The following is a 12,577-nucleotide window of genomic DNA, read 5'->3' on the forward strand; positions in this document are numbered from 1 at the left end:
AGTAATCATACTGCCGCTTTTTGTCGCGATAGGTAAAGCTGAAAGCGAATCTCAGCCTGATTGACCCCTCACAGATCTAAGCCACTGTGGTTCCACTGTGGTTGAGTGACTGTGCCTCACCCGCATGAATTCGACCCCTGTCGGCGGGATAGCCGCCAGGCAGACTTGCGGTTGCAGGGGTTAAGCGAGCAGTCCCGACAGCTCTTCCAGTCCAATCGTTTGCCTTGCATCGCATACAAAACGAATCAACCACTGAGTACTTAAACACTGTTGTTGCGCTGCTCCTCACTGCATCCACACGTCAGAACATTCACATATCACAACACTCACATATCACAGCTAAAATGGACGAGTGGGTGCGAGCGCAGTTTCGCGCATCCTACTGCGACAAGAGTGGAGTTCAGTTTGGCGTCTTGAACATGGCTAAGTTCCGTAAGCGACTTGTTGATCAGCGTCCCCAGTCATCCACTACGATTGACGCTGCGCTTGCAAGGTAAGTTCTGTCACAAAACCAGATAAATGTGTGCTTACATGCAGTAGGCTCGATCTACATGTGTGCGCTGCTCTATGCAAAAGATTTCCACTTGACAAAGAAGGCCGCTTCCAGAATCGCTCCACTGTTCTCGCAACTGTCAAGCATATGAGATTCGACATGTCGGAAAGCGCAGTCCAAGCTATGGTAGAGAGGTTAGTAGTGCTTACAATAATAGTTTGAAACATGCATGATTCTGATTCTGACTTGCCTTAGTTTTGAACAACAGAATATCGCAGCTGTCAAGACGACTACTAAACCACCCTACACTCCTCCCACAACTTCTCTTCAACCTGGTCCTGCATCCGCTACAGCTAAACCCCCACCATCGTTGATGTGTGCTACCGAGCTTCGAACTTGGATCCAACAACAATACCTCAGTCAAGGGTTCAACAAATTAGGCTTCATTGGCTGGAAGAAGTTTCACGGTCTGCTTGTTCAGCAGAAGCCCAACCAAGGCCAGGGAATCACGGCTTTGCTAATCGAGTAAGTCAGTCTGAAATTTCAAGTTTGGACTTTCTCTTACAATCATTCACAGACTTCGAATACCGGGTCGTCCAGATAGTCTAGAAGATCCAGCCCGTGTGGAGCAAGCAAGATCAGCTTCCAGGAAGCAGGGAGGTGTTCAACTTGAGCAGTCTCGGTTGCAGTCTGTTCAGTTGTACAAAGCGACATCAACGCCGGCACCAGTCTCAGTCCCGGCGAAAGTGAAGCCTGCCCCCACTCATGAGGATGTGAGCGTCCTGCAGACCCCAGAACCCACAGGCCCGACCGAAAATGATCTTCTCGCACGAAAAATGAGGGGATTGGATTTCTTTGTTGACGTGAGTCATATTGCCGTGGGGTTGATGCATCGCCAGAAACGAATAAATGCTAATGACAGCAGACACAAACCTCCACTTCGACCGCGTCGGACTCTGAAGACTCGTGTGATGACATGTCAATTACGCAGGGGCTGCACTTCCACCTGATGGATCAAATGCTTGCTGATACGCGCAATACACCTGATCCGCAGGGTGCTACACATGGTCAGAACCGGGATATCCGCCAAGCACCCTTGCTGTCTAGTGAGCTTATCACAACGCATAGCAAAGATCTTCTGCCTCAGTTCGGTCTCCTCGGTAGTCATTCGGATACAGCCCTCGACAACGCAGATACAAAGTTGTTCCTGAACAGTAACGTTCCATTCTCAGCCTTCGTCTGCGGTGTTCAAGGAAGTGGCAAGAGCCATACGACCGCCTGTATGCTTGAAAATGCCTTAATTCCCTCCCCGCACCTTGGTCAACTCAAATCACCCGTGTCTGCGCTAGTCTTCAGTTATGGAGAATTCAGCAATGGTGGGTCAGGTTTCAATGTCAGCGAAGCCGCCTTCCTCTCCGCAGCAAATCGGAGCTTTCCAGGCCAATGCGTCAAGAACATTACTGTCCTTACCTCTCCATCCAACCCTGCGATACGAAAGTTCTACGAGCGATTTCCAAATATCGAGATCATTCCGTTCAAGCTAAAGGCTAAAACGCTTGACATCGGAACATTACTGACACTCATGGCGGTCAATGAGAAGTCGGATGTCCCGCTCTACATGGCCAAAGTGGAAAGTATCCTGCGAAATATCGCAATGGAAAGCAAAGCAGGAGTTTTCGACTACGATCTGTTCAAAGAGAGATTGGCTCTGGAAGACTTTGACCCAAAGCAGACAAATATGCTCGAGATGCGTCTGGGTTTGCTCGAATCATTTTTAGATAGGGCTGGTAACATACCCGAGCCGAAGTATCGTCCCGGCGAAGTCACCATCATCGATCTTTCGGATCCGTTCGTCACTCCGAACACAGCTTGTATTCTGTTTAAACTAGCTCTTGAGCGGTTTATGCAGTCCAGCGCGCCTGCAAAGATGGTCGTGTTGGACGAAGCACACAAAATGAGTTGTTGCCCCTTATCCTCCTTCTCCGCTGACAATAAAAGTACATGCTCGATACACCCGGCTCCAAAGTCCTCAACGATAGTCTGGCAACCCTCATTCGCCTCCAACGCCACAAAGGTGCTCGTGTCGTCATATCCACGCAGGAACCTACTGTCTCCACTGACCTCATCGCATTGTGCTCTGTCACAGTTATCCACCGTTTCACAAGCCCTGCTTGGTATGCTGCGCTCAAGAGACATATCAACGCGATGGATAACGACAGAGCTATTATGCAGGATATCGAAAGCCTAAGGACGGGAGAGGCACTCGTGTATTCTCCAAACGCAGTACTAGGCAAGAACGAGGATGGCAGTCTCATTAAGCCGACTGGTCGTCTTCTGAAGCTCGGTATCAGGAAGCGCGTAACAGTCGATGGCGGAGAGTCGATCATGGCTGTCTAGACGCTCACAATGGTTTAGTTTGGGTGATTTGGTGTTTGGTCTGGATGATGTGGTACGTGAGTCTTGCGTTGTGGCGTTTGGATATGCTGTAGTCATCTTGGAGGCGTCATACCCTGAATTTGTATAGAATAGTTTACTTCGTATAAGCCCCAACAATACTTTTGTCAAGGAATGGTGAACTTAGCATTTAATACCTCATTGTGCAATGTAACAACCGTTGAACTGTCCGGCACCTCTTATGTCTGCATTGGGGGTGGGTAATCTTTTCTGAACCAACTGTGTACGTTAGGCCTCATCTACGATCCAGCTGGCAACAGGGCCCAAAGACGACATTGACTCCGATACCATCTTGGACGGCGACCGCGCACGTTTTGGATTGCAATACTGGATGTTGGTCCATTGGGAGTTGCACGCCTCCAACAACAACGAGAGAAACGACGGTTAGAGTCTGCGCAGAGAATGCTGAATTGTTATATCGGTAAGTTTAGTATAACCCCCAACGGCGATGCATCATTGCATCAAGTAACTGATCCTTTCTTTAGACTGGGAATGATTATGGTCGTGCCACCGACAGCGGCTAGAACATGATTACAGACACTTGGAGTGGAACATATTATCCTTGCTGTATTCAGGCAGTACTTGATTGATTGTTTAGATCTCGTGATTAAAGCTATCGTTGATCTCAGCAGAGATAATGTGTGAAACGATAAGTACTACGTAACCCTGGAATAATGGCAGTACATCAAACCCCATTTTTGCTTCACTCGTTCTCGCTCTCTCTGCATCCTTCCCACGAGAAGCGATACATAGTTGATGCAAACATATATCAATCTTCCTTCAGGCTGTTGTTGTATCGCGCCATGTTAGCAGGCATGAACGATGGCATGCGCACTTCTAGGTCGTATATCCTCTGGAGTAGATCATCCAGCGTGTCCAACGGATTAGGCACTTTTGCCGGGGGAGGAGCAACCTGGACTTCTTTCACCCACGCCATGTACGACGGGTTCTTCTTGAAAATATCGCTGGCGTCTTCATCCGAGCCTATGTCCATGTAGGCCAAGCCATCCTCCCTGACCTGCCGTAGTAGATCGGTAGGCGGTTCCTCGTTGTAATTATACTGAGCTTGTATGATCGTGGCAACTTGGCCCACCTCCTCGTCGGTGAGCTTCTCTGTCAAATCGAGGAATCGCGCCATCATCGCATCGTGGTCTTCAACTTTGATGGGTTCAGCTGCGTCGTGTGAAAGCGACTGGGCCCGAGTTTTTTTCGCGGACGGGCGTTCGTCGTGCTCGGTCTTTGCTTTGCGCTTCGACCCAGACTTGACCCGACCTTGCTTTCGCTTTGGCGCATCTCCCTCACTCTCCTCCTCTTGCTTCCGCTTCTTTGTCTTTGGTTCCACTCTTGGTGGAGCTTTACCAAACGTTTGTTCCCATAACACACGGACGTCGTGGCTCCAACTCTGTACGTTGGTGGACTTGAGCTCCTCAACAAGTGTAGAGAAGTCAACGTTGGCTCGTGTTGTCATGTTGTTGGCACCAAGCCCGGTGGGGTGCGTATAAACGTTGGTTCGGTTCTTGTAACCATTCGTGTCAGGGACAGAGATGACTGACGCCCACACATCCTTCCGTGGCTGCGTGGTAAACGCAACACGGATCCGTTCGGAGGTTTTGTCGACAGCGAGTGTTTGCCTGTTCTATGAATGATGAGTCAGTTTATCAATCAAACGAGTTCACGAAGCTTACCATCTTGAACGAGCTGTTGCTAGCACGGGACTCTAGAGGTAGTAATAATTGGACCTTAGGCGTGAATTGCGGCGATTCGAATTCTAGAAATAGAAGAGAGGTGGGAAGGTCGTTGGAAGGTCGTTGGAGGGCGGACTGCGTATTATATAGATTAGTGGGGGCCTTCGATCCAAGTGAGATTGGCAAGGTGAAGGCAGCTGACGTTTTTGCACCTTAGTGAAAACAAGTTGTTGCTGCTTGCCGAAGAATGGTCGGCTGGCGGTAGCTGAGATTGCGTTCGGCCCAGTATCTCCACCCAACCCTCCAGGCCGCCTGATATTGCTCTTTTCTTGCCTCGTTGATATCATGGAGGTGCTTCCATCAGCAGCTCAAAAAGCGACCAAAACATCTGGCTACGTCTGCACATCATCTCTACCACCCTGGCTTGGATTTTGTTGGGTACAATGAATGCAGGGAAGTCTCAGAGCGCGGCAACGGGTCATCTTTTCGTGTATGGCTAACCGATCTCGGTACAATGGTATGGAGCCTCCCAAAGCCAGGAGCAAGCAGCGTCTCCGTAGGACAATTATGCAACAAGAGTACAGACACAGACTACAGATAAAGCTGCCTAGGCGTATACCAGATGTGATCAAGGTGTACGTTTTCCTCACTAAGCTGCATGTAGTCGTCCAACTGTTTGTCTCTCGTTTGTAAATCATGATGTTTCAGTGTATCTTCGAAAGTCACGAGTAAGCCGCATGCTCCTCGACACAAAAATGCAACAAAACTACACGAATGAAGTTAGCTAACAAAGAAGCTTGGGCGAATACCAGGTGTAATCAAAATGTACAACTTTTACACTAAACTCACATGTATTTGTCCAGCTTCTACATTTGAGGAAAAAAACGTATAATCTACAGTTACGCAAGCCTTTCTACTTTACACCCTGACTTTAAGTTTCAATCCCGTAATCGCGCACCTCGCAGCCACCAAGATCGCACTTCCAACTAGCACCGCCGAACCGGCAAACATTTGAGCAGCCAGATAATCACCTCCCCGACTCTGGATGAGCGCACCGGCGATCGGCGGCCCGACGAAAGTTCCCATTCCTATGATGGCAAATCCCTGGCCATTTCGAGTGCCCACCTTGCTCATATCCTTAGTTAAATTGGTCAACACCGCTGGAAAGAGTCCCTGGAATCCGGCAACAAAAAACCCGTAGACAATGGCCCAGCCATACAAAGAGCTTTCGCTTGTGACAAGTGGCCAGAAGTAAAGAATAATGGTGGATATGATACAGTGAGTGACCAGGACATTGAAGGCTCCATAATGCTTATCCGCGAAATAAGATGGGATCAGGCGGCCGAAAATTCCAATACCGTTAAGACATAGAAGTACATTTATAGAAGTTGAATAAGGAAGGTGTAGAACATCGACGGCGAATGACGCGATATAGTAAAAGGCGAAGTACTGACCCAGAGAAATAAGAAACACGGCTAGGATAAAAAGACTGTATGGCAGCTCTTTGAAAGCACTGAGTTCAAGTATGGGACCTGACTTCCTTGGTGGCAGGCGTGGCTTCAACAAGGAACAGTAACACGCCCCAATAGCAAGCATGATAAACCCCATTGTCCTCACCGTCCACGCAAACCCGATGCGCGGAAGCAACTGCCTCGCGATTGTAGGATACACGAGTCCTCCCGTCGCGGACCCACTCGCCATGATGGCTAAGGCAATACTCCGGTTCTTAGCAAAATACGTAGCGATAAGCGACATGCAAGGCGCAAACTGCATACCGCAGCCTATTCCAATCATCAGGCCTTGCGCAAGGAAGAACTGATAGTATTGTGTGCTCAGACTAGTCATGAACATCCCTGTGGCGGCGATGAGCATACCTGGAATGACAGAATGGTAGAAGTATCCCGCGTCGAAAAGGCGTCCAGTGATCATCCCGAGGGAAAAGTGACCAAGCATTTGCATGCTGCCGATCCAGGATACGGCGGAGGGCTCGAAGTTAAGGTCGTTGGTGTAGTGAGCCTGGAAAGCGCCCCAAGAACTCAGCAGCCCGAAAGTATTCGCTATCACCATTTGACCCATGCATGCTTGTATCCATGCTCTGGCGCCTCCATCTGGGGGAGGCCCGGGGTTGATGAGAGTGGCATTGGAGCGGGCAGTGAGTGTTTTGGCCAGACCAGTAACAACATTCTTGCTTTTCGAACGGCGGGATGTATGTGTTGGTATTCTTGCTATCTCTTCTTCTTCATGCTTGTATGATTGATGTGATGAAGCGTAGTTGGCATCGTCATGGTTCGCGTTGTTTCGATTTTCTCTGGTATTGGACAACACCTTTTCAATATCCGGGGTAGTCATCGCTATGGCAGTGTAGTAGCAACTGATACTAAGCCTGATGGCTTCGGTATGATGTTGGAGTGTGCTTCATAAAGTAGAGGGTACGCCTATGACTGTAAGGTAACAAGAAAGTGCACACCGTTTTCCGATGGATAACCAAGCACGCCGGCCGCGGAGGCTAGTCTGATTACGCACGATGGAAGCATTCTCGAAGCCTATCTGTGCGCCTAGGGCATTGAGCCAATTGAAAGTCTGGAGGTGTAATAGTCGACGTCGACGATCTCCGAAAGACTCGGCATTTTCGCCGCATTTGTAAGCGACGCTAACTCTCGTTGGGGAAATGCTGGCGATCTTCGTCGGGAAATAAACTGCTTTTTTTGGATCCTACAAGCCAAAAAACCACACCAATAAAACTTACAATAGTGCAACTAAGGCGTATACTGCTAGGAATCTAAGTACAAGTCTCCTACAATAAATTTATGTGTAGTTATCCTGCGGTTGCAAGATTTCGCTACACCTTGGTTCCTAGTACTTCGATTAACCGAGAGCGAGGTACTGATGCTGAGCTGACACGTTTAATTATGATCATGCTGAGTTGTTTTGTAAACATTCAACAGCCGCGGACCATTCCAACATCGGTGAGTGAGATCTCGTCGTTGACAATGTAGTAAAACGCATGGTGGGGCGAAAAGCAACTACGTGAGCCTAATGTCAAGCCCACGCATCTTCCTAGTTGACACGAACCAGAAGTCTACCTTGACTACTACGGCACCCGATAACTTTCTCATTGGAATACTCTGCCACATGTCTGGTTCCCTTCACTTTGGGTATCGAATACTCGTGACAGAGAAGAGTGAAATCGGTCTGTGGCAGAGACCAGGAAGAAGGAAGCTGATCGATATAGCATGGTAACTTCTTCCCCACATGATCCTAAACTTTGCAGGTACTACTTGGTCGGTCTCGCGTGTACAACGTCGTGAGTATCGCAATTCTGCAAGTGATGAATCAAAGCTGGGAGCGAGCATCCACCGCCGTATCACAACAATGTTCTGTAGAGATTTGAGTAGTAGGGCACCTCGGAACAACCCAAGATGTAACAATTTTGACGCCAAAGTTTACATACCACACGAATGACAAGCTTTTATGATTCCACACCCAATGCAGCCATAACCATGCAAAGTCGCAGCGACATTCCTCGTGTGCGGACAAATCAGACAAGACGCTGTAAAACTCGCTACGCAAAACAGAATAAGACCTTGCTAATTGAAAAACGACAGGCGGGCAGAAACTTGAGGAAAAAGTGCCTGCAAGATAATGTTAGTTGATAAGAGCATATGCATGAAATGCCTACAGCTGTGCGGCGAAATCCGAATTTGTTTCAAAATGCGGCACAGCTGCGGGTGGAAATGCGCCGTGGGCCGCGAAATCTTGCGTCGCCGCTAAGGGAAGCATAAGCGAAAGTTTGTGACGTTGCAATGAGAGTCGAACGTCCCACGCTACGAGATTCCAGCATGCAAGTAGTCAATTAGTCCAGTGACGATAAGGCACCGTTTGCTGCACCATGCAAGGCGTTCAAAGCTCGCCCTAATTCTTCTTCTGGGACCATGACCGTTCCTGCTCGAGCTGTGCTAAGGTAACTCATTTCTACAGGGCTCTCAATTTGGCCGATCGTACCTCCAGTTAGACGGCCAGCCACACCACAGACGATACCGGTGCTTTCCATTGGGAGGTTGCGAAGGTCGAGCGTGATAGGTGTAAGATAGTCCTCTTTGGAGCCAAGCAAGATGTCTTGTGTGAAATTTGGGAGCAGTGTGTGGTCGAGAAGTAGCGATGCCGGTTCAGTGTCGGTCAGCGTGAGGGATAAAAACTTCGGATATGGTGGCGAGATGAGGCATTTTACAAGACCGAGGTGAAGCGCATCGTCTGCTGTACTGACCATACTGTTACGGTTGCCGTTCTGACTCATGCCGTTTGCACCATCTCTACGGCCGGCACATTGGACAAGACGAATGCCTGAGTAGACTGTGGGGACGATATTGCGGCGCTTGAGGGTGGCGAACGTCCTGATTTGTAGCTCCGATATCGTCGCCGGTGGAGGCGTGCTGGGTGATTGAATATCGCTCGAGGCTGACGAATGTTTGCGGTTGTAGTTATATGGATTGACATACGACGAAGTCTGGTCCTCGAATTGAAAGCCTTGCTCTTCCAAGGCATGGATGACTTGCGCTCTGTGACGAAGCGGGACCAGGATGTAATCTGAGAAATACGTGGTAATAAAGAAGATTGAGCTAGGAGCTGATGAGTGCCAAACTTTGATTTCATGCGATTGTCAGTACTTACATGCCGGCTAAAGCAAGAGGACTTGTGAGCTCCAGGACACGCTGACCTGCATCAAGCCCTTCGCCATCGACTTGCATTACCACGAAATCCTCGGAAGTGATGTTCACCTGGCTTCTAGATTGAACATCGAGCAAGTTGAGCACCGGGATGAACAAATCCGTCGCTAGCGTCCGCGAACATACCACCGAGCACTCGATGGGCGTGACAGAGATGTTCACGAAGGGGTGCTCGTAAGGCCAGTCTCTAGGAGGCTGGACCGCCCCGTCGTTGCTATTGGGGAAGCCACTACGGGATGCATTTGGTAAAAGTAGTTGTAAGATGGATTGAAGGAAGCTGGAGTACAGATGTAAAGGAATATGTATGAGAGCGAGGCGCGTATCCTTCGACGAAATCATGTTAGCTGAGGGTTGATCGCGAGGAAGATTGTGCGTGAGAGGCAAAATACAAAAGAATCCTACGAAAGACCCTGCATCAGGCCCACATGAGGCTGAGCTCGGCATAAGACTACAGGCTTGTTCACGCGCGCTTTACGCAAGACTCCAAGGAGTTAAGGAAGAACACGTACCAAGAACTGGATATTTGCACCGAGCAAGGTCATAGACGAGTCCATTACGCACGATAAGAATAGTTTTCTTGATGACGACGAGTCGCGTGGTCGTAGGTGACGCCTGCAGGTAGCCTCCGATCTGGCAGGTAAAGATCCGATAAGGCTTACCTGAAGAAGGCTCAGGAACCAAGTGAAGACGCAGGCGTCTCGGTTCTGGATTTGCTCACAGAAGCAATGCGTATCTCAAAGGCGATGATAGCTAGATCGGTTGGAGTAACGGTAATTGTAAGTGTGGGGAGTTGGAATAGTCTATCTGTTGATATGTTCCTGTCCAACGGGCCATTGGATGTCGTTTTTGAAGCCGAAATTCATCCCAGTGATTTGGTTGGAGGAATGCGTGGAGACTAAAGCCGCGACAGGTTGTGAAGACCGTGGAATGATGGAATAGCTGGGTTTTGACGTAATGCACCTAAACACGGTCTTCAGGGAGAGAGTGTCACGGAGATAGGTGCACAATGGAAGGTCGGAGGAACTGCTGTCAGTGGATGACTGGCGTCAGGTTCGGCTGGGGCGGTTGTGGTCTGGGGTAGAGGTGCAGCGTGGGGATGCAGGCTGCGTCTTTGCAATTGGTTGGCAATGTTGTGAACGACACAGCGGGAGGAGGTTGTGATCGAAACCAGGGCAACTTCTGCAGGCACGCGGGGGCAGCTGAGAGCGTGGGGTGTGGATCGAACAGAAGCCGTAAAGGCGGCTAGACGCAAGAATTGGTCTTGCGCGTAGAGCGATTATTGCTGCTGACAGTACGGAGATTGAGGGAGACGAGTAATTTATGCCTGAGTATCGAGTCACAAGACACACTGTCAAGAGTAAGAAGAGATCGGTTATCAGGGATTTAAGTGATCCAGAATGCCAGAGTGGAGCTAGGTCTGGGGCACGACAATCGGAATGGTGACTCCAAAAGCCACTCCGAGAATTTTCCACAACGGCGAACATCCATCCACCCATCCTGGGTCTCTGAAAGACATAAGAGGCCGGCGGCGAGAACACGGTCAGCGAGTAGAGGACGAACGCTTTGCGACGAGCGCGTCAGACGTCGGAAGACAACTACAACATCGTATCGTCCTGGTGGCTACTGGGTCATGCAGCAGTCGAAGCGCGCACCACGGAAGGAGCGTCCGTGCGCTGTTATATCATCGTACATCGACAACAGCCCCAAGCTGCCACACCTTCCAACCCGTACCTGAATGTACCTGACCACACAAACAAGGGTGGCGACAATACACGACATGAAAGGCGTGTTATCAGTCGAAGTTGACAGGCGAGCCGTCAACCGCATACCGACTTGCAGACGGCTCTGACCTCCTTTTCGGGTCCTCCAGCAGCATGGCTGTGAATGCACTAGCTGTTGTGAGCTGTGCGCTTTGTCGTCTATGTCTCCGGAAGAAGCCGATCGTGTTTGTGCCGAACAGCGCGAATAGCCGCTGCCGTTTGCCTATCATCCTTTTATCAACGTCGCTATACGCGCTGGAATGCAGTCTAGCATTTCACCGCTCTAGTGGCGGGCGTGTGGAATCAAATGCAAGGGAATGCCTCATCCTTAGAGTCGTGCGATAGAGGACACGCTACCCCGCAATGTCTGTTTCCATTCATTTCATCCGTGCATTCGCAGCATCTACCTCGAGTCACAACACGACCTCACTGGACGAGCTCGCAATGACGTGGGGGAATTCTGGAGATCCACAGCATGAAAGCATCTGCAGTGGGTCGTGGCACCATCTCGCAGCTGACCATCTCGCAGTTGTAGGCAGCCCACGATTATGACGATGATTCCCTCGCAGCCAGACAAGCCGCATCCCACGTAGCGTCGTATACGCATGCAGGACAATTTAATCAGACGCTCCGCAATGCGAGGGCGTGGGGGCTTCCTCCATCCCAGCATCGTCTCTGCATCGTCTCTACACCGTCTCTACACCGTCAGCTCGCTCAGCCTCTCGTTGCCTCATCACGCGTACTATGAGCGCATCAACGAACTACAATAATACTGATCGATCAGAATAACGATCAGGATTTCGACTAACAAGTTCGCCGCTCGATGAGACACAGTGAACGTCAGTCGTATCACCTTGTTCGATATTAGACCATACAAGACCGGATGACGTATAAAGTCCTATGCCATCGAATAACTTCGATGTTGCACCGCGTTGATAGATAATGCACCTCCGATAGGTTTATTTTCTGCCGTTGTTGGCTTCTGTCATGGCAATCAGAAGCCCAGCTTCCTCACGGCTGATCTCCTTCCTGCAGGAAGGGATGACGAGAAACATACTCGAAGTGGATCTAGACTCGGGTGCGATAGACTACGTATCCACCATCACAGCTTCATAATGCTCGAAAATAACTTGAAAGATAGCCGTTACGCAAACATAATGTCCTCGGCACGCATGGACTGCTTTCACCAGTTGTCTCGGGTAATCGTGCTTCGAAACGACGATGTGGATTAGGAGTTTCGTTTGCCACCACGAGCTGCACTTCTTTGTCTTGGGAGGTGGAGACAAAGGAACGCGTCAAGGGTGAGATTGATACAACAGCATCAACCCTGAGATCCCTCCCTCAGTCTGGACGTCGGCGGAACAAGACAACGCGACCATGTCAAAGATTAAACCATGTCCGCATACCGACTCATGATGCTTGTTAACAGCAAGAACCAACGAACGGGAGCAACCGAGCAAC

The 12,577-nt window shown here is 49.7% G+C and overlaps 6 protein-coding genes across 6 annotated transcripts; 2 read left to right on the plus strand and 4 right to left on the minus strand.

The window, feature by feature from the left end:
* Nucleotides 1–299: 299 nt before the first annotated feature.
* Nucleotides 300–2,890, plus strand: P153DRAFT_434481 (uncharacterized protein; the record flags this gene model as incomplete). Its single annotated transcript, XM_033673085.1, has 6 exons — nucleotides 300–493; nucleotides 541–687; nucleotides 749–1,018; nucleotides 1,071–1,356; nucleotides 1,419–2,490; nucleotides 2,520–2,890. The coding sequence occupies exons 1-6, from the start codon at nucleotides 345–347 to the stop codon at nucleotides 2,888–2,890; spliced, it is 2,295 nt and encodes a 764-aa protein (XP_033519808.1). The 5' UTR covers nucleotides 300–344.
* Nucleotides 2,891–3,716: 826 nt separating this feature from the next.
* P153DRAFT_360397 (uncharacterized protein) lies at nucleotides 3,717–4,635 on the minus strand (the record flags this gene model as incomplete). The annotated part of the gene is made up of 2 exons (XM_033666919.1): nucleotides 3,717–4,583; nucleotides 4,633–4,635. The coding sequence occupies 2 exons, from the start codon at nucleotides 4,633–4,635 to the stop codon at nucleotides 3,717–3,719; spliced, it is 870 nt and encodes a 289-aa protein (XP_033519809.1).
* Nucleotides 4,636–5,476: 841 nt separating this feature from the next.
* Nucleotides 5,477–7,211, minus strand: P153DRAFT_370080 (MFS general substrate transporter). The gene has a single exon (XM_033668942.1). The coding sequence runs from the start codon at nucleotides 6,979–6,981 to the stop codon at nucleotides 5,551–5,553; it is 1,431 nt and encodes a 476-aa protein (XP_033519810.1). The 5' UTR covers nucleotides 6,982–7,211; the 3' UTR covers nucleotides 5,477–5,550.
* Nucleotides 7,212–8,485: 1,274 nt separating this feature from the next.
* On the minus strand, nucleotides 8,486–9,695 carry P153DRAFT_300396 (uncharacterized protein; the record flags this gene model as incomplete). The annotated part of the gene is made up of 2 exons (XM_033664327.1): nucleotides 8,486–9,248; nucleotides 9,301–9,695. 2 exons carry the CDS (start codon nucleotides 9,693–9,695, stop codon nucleotides 8,486–8,488), a joined length of 1,158 nt encoding a protein of 385 aa, XP_033519811.1.
* Nucleotides 9,696–10,156: 461 nt separating this feature from the next.
* Nucleotides 10,157–11,041, minus strand: P153DRAFT_112805 (uncharacterized protein). Its single transcript, XM_033661919.1, has one exon. The coding sequence runs from the start codon at nucleotides 10,850–10,852 to the stop codon at nucleotides 10,403–10,405; it is 450 nt and encodes a 149-aa protein (XP_033519812.1). The 5' UTR covers nucleotides 10,853–11,041; the 3' UTR covers nucleotides 10,157–10,402.
* P153DRAFT_112866 (uncharacterized protein) lies at nucleotides 11,042–11,495 on the plus strand. Its single transcript, XM_033661920.1, has one exon. It carries the CDS (start codon nucleotides 11,231–11,233, stop codon nucleotides 11,459–11,461), a length of 231 nt encoding a protein of 76 aa, XP_033519813.1. The 5' UTR covers nucleotides 11,042–11,230; the 3' UTR covers nucleotides 11,462–11,495.
* The last annotated feature ends 1,082 nt before the right edge of the window (nucleotides 11,496–12,577 follow it).

Source organism: Dothidotthia symphoricarpi (genome assembly GCF_010015815.1).
Source record: "Dothidotthia symphoricarpi CBS 119687 unplaced genomic scaffold P153scaffold_20, whole genome shotgun sequence".
In the NCBI taxonomy this organism is placed as follows: Eukaryota; Fungi; Ascomycota; class Dothideomycetes; order Pleosporales; family Dothidotthiaceae; genus Dothidotthia; species Dothidotthia symphoricarpi.